General features: G+C 45.5%; 1 protein-coding gene across 1 annotated transcript; it reads left to right on the top strand.

The window, feature by feature from the left end:
- Window positions 1-1,999: 1,999 nt before the first annotated feature.
- On the top strand, window positions 2,000-7,932 carry KCNV1 (potassium voltage-gated channel modifier subfamily V member 1). The gene is made up of 3 exons (XM_065903548.1): window positions 2,000-2,576; window positions 3,442-3,971; window positions 7,417-7,932. Exons 1-3 carry the CDS (start codon window positions 2,110-2,112, stop codon window positions 7,926-7,928), a joined length of 1,509 nt encoding a protein of 502 aa, XP_065759620.1. The 5' UTR covers window positions 2,000-2,109; the 3' UTR covers window positions 7,929-7,932.
- Window positions 7,933-9,036: the final 1,104 nt, after the last annotated feature.

Raw genomic sequence — 9,036 nt, 5'->3', positions numbered from 1 at the left:
CTTCTCTTTTGCCCTCGATCCTTCAGAGCATCAGGGTCTTTTCCAATGACTGGGCTCTTTGCATCAGGTGGCCAATGTATTGGAGTTCAGCATCAGTCCTTTCAATGAATATTCTACTTCACAGTATTGTTATGATGATTATATAAGGTACTGGATGAGTAAGGGGCTTACAAAAATTTCCTGGCCTAAAGTAAGCACCCAGTAAACACTGAGTGCTTTTTAATTAAAACTTGAACTTTTACTAAGGAGGGTGTTGAGGCCTTTGCTGGCTAGAGGTCCCACTGCCAGCGAACAAAGCCATAACTAAACAGCTGTGTCTCAGATCAGTCTATAAAAAGCCCTTTGTATTGCATCAAACTGCCTGCTTATCTCCTTATATATACTTTGAAAACTACTTACAAGGGGGAAAGAGGGAGATAAGTATGGTTCACTCATTTTTGCAAAGACTTTTGAAAAAAAAAAAAAAGCAAGGTTCCCAGAAGCTTGCTGAAAATAACGGGGAAAACCTTGAACCGTGCCACCCAAAGCAGTTAACATAATTGCCCTAACCCTGAGTTTAGCAGGATTAGGGAAGTTACACAGTTGAAAATTTTGTTCTTTAGCATTCCTGAGCGCACAGATTCAGGGAACCGGGAATCTAATATAGGAATCCTTGAAGTGCCTTCAGGATGAATGTAATATTCAGAGTCACCGAGCGCCTCACTTCCTCCTCCGGTCTCAGCTCCCTCCGCTCCCCGCACTCCCCACAGCTGGCGCCGGGAACCGCCGGGGGCTGGGAGGGAAAGCGGGCGGGGGCGGCCACCCTCCGCCGCAGCCGCGGGGCCGGAGCCGCGAGGCGCGTGGCGACGAGCCGAGACCAAAGGAACTCGGTGGCGAGCACAGCTCTGCTCCCGGACCTGTCAAGTCAGACTCGTGTAGATCCAGAGGATCAAACCCAGGCTCCTTAACCAGCAGCGAGCTCTGAGCGCAACCCAGATGTGCCCGGAGCAGCAGGTGAGTCACCCTGCCCGCCTCCCCACTCCAGCCCCGAGTCCAACAGGTTGGCCAAGGCGCGACTCCCGGGGGCCCCCGAGGATGCACTCCTAGCCTCACCTGGGCGCGGCGCTCGGCTTCTCCCTTTGCGGAGTCGTCGTTCCTATTTAAACTCCTGCCCCAGCCCACGCCTGTTCTAGTCCTTGTCTTTTGCCTTCCCTTCTCCTAAAATGACAGCTCCTCTGTGTGCGGAGAAACGCGCCCAGAACACCTCCTCTCCAGGAAACTTGTAGGGACAGACTCGGCTGAACCGAAGGGCGCAAAGTGTCTCAACACGTGATGGGAGCTGGCCACGGCGACCCCTGGTTCGCAGTGACTCGCTGAGACTTAAATCAAAAGTCAGCGTTAACTGCCCTCATTTCCCTACCAGGAGGTCAAAAATTAGAAGAGGAGGGTGCCAGATTGGATTGAGAGTGAATGCCAGCAAATGGTGCGCCTCGCGCGCCCAGGTCACCCTCCCCCACGTGCGCACATCTCCAGCGATCCCTCCCCGGGAAGCCTCTGAGGCCGCGCTGCAAAAGAAGAGGGAGGAATATACATCTTGAAGTTGGAAAAGACTCAGACCCGGTTACCCCTTCCTTTGCTGCTGAACTTTTCGTTTTGGTCCCCTGCAGGCGGGCGTGAGTTTCGCCCACCCGCTTGCTTACATTCCTTCAAGATTCGACAAGCCCTCCTCCACGGTAGACCTCTCCTCTCTTTCCCCTCCCTACCCGCTCGTGCGGCCGCGAGGCCTTCCACCCAAACACCTCCGGGCTGAAGGTCTCAGTTACAAAGTTGGAGAGCAGGTAGTGAGTCCGAGAAGGACCACGGCGACCAACTGTGTGCCCGGCGGCTGTCCTCTGCTTGGTCCGCACGTGAGCGATTCCCTAGGGCGCCACCCCTCGTCTCCATCCCAGGCACGGATGCGCGGCTCCCGCGCACTCGCAGCTCCCTAGCGGCGACAGGGAGAATCAGCACAGCGGGTGGAGAGAGGAAGGGTTCGCGGGTGGGAGGAACCCCCCTCGGGAGCCCGGGAAATCCCGGCTTGCCAACCCCCTCCCCCCAACTTCGAGGCGCTCTCCGGCAGCGGCGGCGAGGATGGAGCTGCCTCCCCGGGGCCGAGCGCCGCTGGACTCCTCGCTGGACAGCGCCTCCCTGACCTCGCTGGACTCCAGCGTCTTCTGCAGCGAGGGTGAAGGGGAGCCCCTGGCGCTCGGGGACAGCTTCACCGTCAACGTGGGCGGCAGCCGCTTTGTGCTCTCGCAGCAGGCGCTGTCCTGCTTCCCGCACACGCGCCTGGGCAAGCTGGCCGTGGTGGTGGCCTCGTGCCGGCGCCGCGGGGCCCTGGCCGCCGTGCCCAGCCCCCTGGAGCTCTGTGACGACGCCAATCCCGTGGACAACGAGTACTTCTTCGACCGCAGCTCGCAAGCCTTCCGCTACGTCCTGCACTACTATCGCACCGGCCGCCTGCACGTCATGGAGCAGCTGTGCGCCCTCTCCTTCCTCCAGGAGATCCAGTATTGGGGCATCGACGAGCTCAGCATTGACTCCTGCTGCCGGGACAGGTACCCGCGAGGCGCCGGGGGCGGGGGCGCGGGGAGGTGGGTGCCGGGGCGGGGCAGCGGGCACCGTGGGGATGGGGCGGCAGGGGACAAAATTTGAGACTTCACCCAAGCCTCGCTCGAGCCAGGCCTAAGAATACTACCTGTGGGTCGTTTAGGAGCCAGAAGAAGGCAGGGTGGCAGTGGGGGCCGGAAAGCATCAAAGCCAAGTTTTGATGGAACTTTTTGAACCTTCTGCTTTTTCTAGTGAAGGTATGCTAATTCACTTGTAATCAAGAGCGGTCAGGCCTGCAATAAATATCTGGTGATTGAAAAGATGAGTCAAAAATTATGCTCCCAAAAATGCACCTAAAGGGATGTAGGTTACAATATAGAGAGTGGTACTTTATCACACTTAGGACGCTTCAGTTTTAAGACTTGGATAAAGAACTGCAAAAGACAGAAAGTTGGTTCTTTGTGAATAAGTGTGGGACTTTGGTGATCTATTATTTTGCAATTACTTTGCTATTATTACCATTTCATCATGAATATCTTTCCATTACCCACATTAAAAAAAAAAAAAAAAAAACTATTGCAAACTTCTGTTCTTGTTACAAGAAAAAAGTAGGTCGTAAAATGCATTAATCTAAAGTAGCTTTGCTACGTATAATTTATTCTGTATAAACTTCTACCACAAAAGCGCCGTTTTAAAAGCAATAATCGTTCACATTTGAGTCCTGTGAAAAGACGGCCTGCGTAAAATATGGCATGAACTTGATCTGCATGTTACTGAATTAAGAAGCATGATTTCACTGCCGAGTTCAAGTCTCATTTCACTTCAGTATTTTTTTAAAAGTTAGACTAATCACCAGGTTGTCTTCCCTAAAAGATACTTCAGAAGAAAGGAGCTGAGTGAAACGTTAGACTTTAAGAAGGACACAGAAGACCAGGAGAGTCAGCATGAGAGTGAACAGGACTTCTCCCAGGGCCGTTGCCCCACCATCCGCCAGAAGCTCTGGAACATCCTGGAGAAGCCTGGGTCATGCACAGCGGCTCGAATCTTTGGGGTCATCTCCATCATCTTTGTGGCGGTGTCCATCGTCAACATGGCCCTGATGTCAGCCGAGTTAAGCTGGCTGGACCCGCAGCTGCTGGAAATCCTGGAGTATGTGTGCATCAGTTGGTTCACGGGGGAGTTTGTCCTGCGCTTCCTGTGCGTGAGGGACAGGTGCCGCTTCTTGAGGAAGGTGCCAAACATCATAGACCTCCTTGCCATCTTGCCCTTCTACATCACTCTCCTGGTAGAGAGCCTGAGTGGGAGCCAGACTACGCAGGAGCTGGAAAACGTGGGGCGCATCGTCCAGGTTTTGAGGCTGCTCAGGGCTCTGCGCATGCTCAAACTGGGCAGGCATTCCACAGGTATTCAGGTTTCGTGATGCCTTTTCATTCGTTGTTGTTCTTAAGCATTAGGCTTTGACCAGAGTCCGAGGGAAGCGACTCTTGACCCTCAACTGACACTCAGAATATCACCTATATTTCACCCAATTATGATCTCCAGAAAGGTACTGAAATGCAAAACCTTGAGATTGTTATCACAGGTAGAGAGGACAACTTGCCCCTCATACACTTTCTCTGCTTAAGACATGTGAGAAACTATTTAAACATATGTTCATTTTAATTTATTTTAACCCAGGTGCCCAGAAGATGCACAAAAATTAAAGACACTCTGCTTCTGGAAGGTGCTACATAAAACATGCATAAACAGCACATAAAAAGATATGCACAAATTATATATGATATATAGGAACATAAGCCAGTTTCTTTTCTGTGTCAAAGGAAATGTTTTTCACACAAGTTTGTTGGCAGAAGAGAAAGTCAATCCTCCAGGACCTTCTCTGGCTATGCAAAAAGAGATGACTGGGCACTGGGGGCCTTCTCATGCTTTGGGGGGAAACAATGGAAATATTTGCTTTAGAAGTAAAAGGATCCTTGCGACCCTTTGGACTGTAACCCACAAAGCTCCTCTGTCAATGGGATTTCCAAGGCAAGAATGCTGGAGTGGGTTGCCATTTCCTCCTCCAGCAGATCTTCCCATCCAAGGGATGAAACCCACATCTGCATCTCAGGCAGAGTCTTCACTGTGAGTCATCCAGGAAGCACTTACAAGAAATCAAAAGACACTAATTAAGTGCTCTGTCTAGTATCTGAGAATTTTTTTGTCCTGAATTGGGGAGGCATAAGAGAGACAGTAACAAGAATGCCTTAGCTTTTGTATGTATCCATAAAGCCCTGAAAATCTTAAGAACACTCTCTCTAGAAAAATCTCTACACAACACAAACATACACAATTGTACATGAAAAATTATAGGCAAACCAGAGGAAATCATACAAATCCATTAAAGATGATGCTTCCATCCCCAAGGGCAAGGATTCTCAGTGGCTGGCCCTGCCTTCTGTTAGATGTTCTGGAGCACATATGTGTTCCCTTATGTTAGACTTTAAAAAAAACAAGAATCCATTGAAAAGCTTGTTAAAATGCAAATTCTGAGCCCCAACTCCAGAGCCTCAGATTTTAGTTTTGGGGGTTGAATCCAGAAGCATACATTTTAACAAGCTAACTTTGATGTAGGTGGTCTTGAGAAACACTGGAGTAGGATGCAATATTAATACAATACACATAAATACAAATAACTGACTAGAGACTCCTAGTCCCACTTATTTGCCTAGATGTATGCTTGACTGATCACCTAAAAGGAGTTGATGGTAGAGGTCTTTCCCTATATATCTAGGATAAAATGAACCTCAGATATGTTTTCCCCCCACATCTCTGAGGAAACTAGGACTTCTAATATAATTTTGGTAGTGTATTATCCTAGCTAGTCTCACATACCAGGGATTTGATAATGGGGTTTCCAACAACTTTTAGAAGTACCACTCTTTGTTTTCTGACACCCATAATAGGATGCTTTCTTCTAGTATTTATAAACTCTTCACAGGATTCAATTTAAAAACACCCAGTAAAGACTACATTTTTCCCCAAAAGAAAGGAAAAAGAAAATAATAGTAATTTCCACAATGTCACCTCTTCAAAGGTTTTCTCAGTTCTATGGCAAGTAGAAATATTAATAAAATATTAATTTATTGAAAAGATATGAACAGTTGCAATGAATATTTGACAGTTTTATCTTGAGCATTACATTTAGCAAAAAGAACATGTATTTCTCTAGGTATTAACTATAAATAAAATTGAGAAGTATTATAGGCCTAGTATAAACTAGACTATGGACCAGACATTCTAGTTTTAAGTCTTTGACATGTTACTTTGTACTAGATATGCTACATTTCTGTGCCTTGGTCTGCTCACCCATAAAACAGCATAATAAATATAACATCTATCTCATGTTATTTTTTAGGATTATCTGAGTTAATTGATATAACCTGCAGAAATTCAGGCCACTTTGTGTCTTTTCAAAATGAATTGTTTAGAACATTGGAATGAAAACAGTCTTTCCAAACACTATGCATTTCTTCATATGTTCTCAATTTCAGAAATCCAATTCAATACAGACACATCAAGGCCAGTTTTCTAAAAGGTATTCTAAAGATGTTGTTTTAAATGCCTTTTAAAGTTAAATCTCAAAATTATATTCATTGGTCTTTTAAAATAGCTGGCTAATAATTCAAAAACATCTCAAAATTCTCAGAACAAAATTCAGAATAATCAGAGCAGAAATAGTATTTTAATGTATTTAAAATAGTCTCTAGTGAATAAAAATTTAAACTTAGTTCCAAGAGGTATACTTTGGACTTTTGAGACAATATCATTGTGACATCATGTTAATATGACTTCAAAATGTGGATTAACTTCAATCAGTATCTCTAGTGTTAGGGAAGATGCCTTGTTCAAATAGCGATCCTGTAATGGGCTCCTCTTGCTATAGCTTTGGTATTAAGGACAAAAATCTCAATGGGTGCCATTGAAATGGAGGAGTACTAGAACCCCTCCTGCTACCCCTTTAAGAATGTCCTCACATGTAGATTTGATGTTATGTGAATTTTGTTCCTGAATCCTAACTTGTTTTTACTGCTTCACTTCATTCTCATCTTTCGCTTCTTCTGCTCTTTCAGATTATGATGCCCCTGATTGTGTTAAACTTTATCAGGAAAGTGAGAAAAACAGACACATAAAATAGAAGGAGACAACATAAAACTGCCTTAGAATAGTGTGCAAGGTGATGCATAGAAATGCAGACCTGACCAAAATAGCCTTCCTTGTAGAGGCTCTCATTGTGTAAAGGACAAAGTGCTATCAGATGTCCCCTGCCTGCCCTTCATCTCATCTCTCATCTTTTTTGTATAAATAGTAGGTGTCTAATAGCTAGGGGCTTCCCATGTGGTACTAGTTGTAAAGAACCCGCCCACCACTGCAGGAGATGCAGGTTCGATCCCTGGGTTGGGAAGAGCCCCTGGAGGAGGGCATGGCAAGAATACCTCCTCCAGTATTCTTGCCTAGAGAATCCCATGGACAGAGGAGCCTGGCGGGCTATAGTCCATAGGGTTGCACAGAGTCGGACGTAACTGAAGCAACTTAGCACGCACACACACATGTGTAATAGATAAGTGAGTGGATGAATCTAACTATATTTATTTCTAGCCTTCTCAGTCAGTCCCCATCAACTAGACTAAGAACTTGCTGAAGATTGTAACTTATCACCTCTGCACCCCCAGAACTTTGCCCAATGCTGGAACCATAGGAAGTGTCAAATGCAGGTTTTGGGATGGATAGCAGGGAAGGAGAGGGAGAGGAAACGGGCAGAGGAAGGGAGAAGGGTGCCCGTGACTGACACCAACTGTTCTATTACAGGCTTACGCTCCCTTGGAATGACAATCACCCAGTGTTACGAAGAAGTTGGCCTGCTGCTCCTGTTTCTGTCTGTGGGAATCTCTATATTTTCAACTGTGGAATATTTTGCTGAGCAGAGCATCCCCGACACAACCTTCACAAGTGTCCCTTGTGCCTGGTGGTGGGCCACAACGTCCATGACCACCGTGGGATACGGAGACATCAGACCAGACACCACCACCGGCAAGATTGTGGCCTTCATGTGCATCTTATCGGGAATCCTTGTCTTGGCCTTGCCCATTGCTATTATTAACGACCGCTTCTCCGCTTGCTACTTCACCTTGAAGCTCAAGGAAGCAGCTGTTAGACAGCGTGAGGCTCTGAAGAAACTTACCAAGAACATAGCCACTGACTCATACATCAGCGTGAACTTGAGAGATGTCTATGCCCGGAGTATCATGGAGATGCTTCGACTGAAAGGCAGAGAAAGAGCAAGTACTAGGAGTAGTGGAGGAGATGATTTCTGGTTTTGAATTCACTTTCTGTTTACTTACAAAACTTGTGTAAAACTAACTTGATTGATAAAGCCTTGATAAGGATGTCTGTACACTGCTGCTGAGTCTATTTTGAGTCCTGCCTGTGTTCATTTTAGTTGACTCGTTGCTTGGTCCTCTAGAATAGTCCACATCCCCCCAAAACAACAGCACATTGTTCTGACACACTTGAGTCTCAAAAATAGCCATTTAACACAACCCAAGGCAACGAGACCAATCGACACATGTTGGAATTGTCAAATATAAAATAATAGTGCAATGCATACAAGAACGTTAAACGTTTTCCTATCACTAATTTTTAGAGTCTTTTGCACCTCTAATTTTAAAGCATGGACATTAAACGGCATAGCCCAGAGCAAAGATAAGTGAACAATGAAGATCATGGTGGACAATTATGCTATAAAAAGATACTCTCCAAGTAAGTAAATCACTCCTTTCTTGAACAGTTAAAGCTGCTGAATATAACAATTAGCTTTTCGAGAGAAAATCCTGATTTGATGATCATAGACTGAGTGCCTGTCTTTCCTCTGGTGCAGACATTGGTCCCAAACAGACTGAGTTCTGTGTTCCATCATTAGTTTTGAAGGTAGAACCCAAGCACTGCCTAGGCTGTGGGAGAAGAGTGCTAACTAAAGGCTTTGAGAATTGCACTTCCTCATCATTCCCATGGAGTGCATATGTGGAGCATAAAGGCAATATCTCTTTATACTCCATGGAAACTAGATGGTCTTTAAATATCTCGTTATTGACTCAGTGTTCTAGTTATGTCTTTAAAATGGTGACTTTGTAAGTAAAGATGAAGTGGTGAGGATCTTAAATGTATATACACTGAAATTATTAAATCATCTTATTTCATAATATGAGAATGTTATGTTGAATGATACCATTGGATGAATTTGACAAGCTTTTAATTGTTAACAAAAAGTATTGTGCATAGCTTTCTGACCATTGGGGTAAATAGCAAATGTTCCAACTTTACATGCATTTTGGCAGTATTTCAAGATAAAATAAAATTCCTAGTCAGTTTGTTATATAATTAAAGCCAACAGTTCTAAACCTGGGAATTAGTTTATGATTTCCAATGTTC

The sequence above is a fragment of the Muntiacus reevesi genome, chromosome 12 (assembly GCF_963930625.1).
Source record: "Muntiacus reevesi chromosome 12, mMunRee1.1, whole genome shotgun sequence".
NCBI classification, from domain to species: domain Eukaryota; kingdom Metazoa; phylum Chordata; class Mammalia; order Artiodactyla; family Cervidae; genus Muntiacus; species Muntiacus reevesi.
Note: the sequence above shows the minus strand (reverse complement) of the source record. Positions and strands in the feature narration are given on the sequence as shown.

Bases quoted from the DNA above. Each gene is read 5' to 3' on its own strand.
- KCNV1 (XM_065903548.1), top strand. From the start codon at position 2,110: ATGGAGCTGCCTCCCCGGGGCCGAGCGCCGCTGGACTCCTCGCTGGAC. The intron at 2,577-3,441 runs GTACCCGCGAGG...CTTCCCTAAAAG, and splicing joins GACTCCTGCTGCCGGGACAG to ATACTTCAGAAGAAAGGAGC. The intron at 3,972-7,416 runs GTATTCAGGTTT...GTTCTATTACAG, and splicing joins ACTGGGCAGGCATTCCACAG to GCTTACGCTCCCTTGGAATG.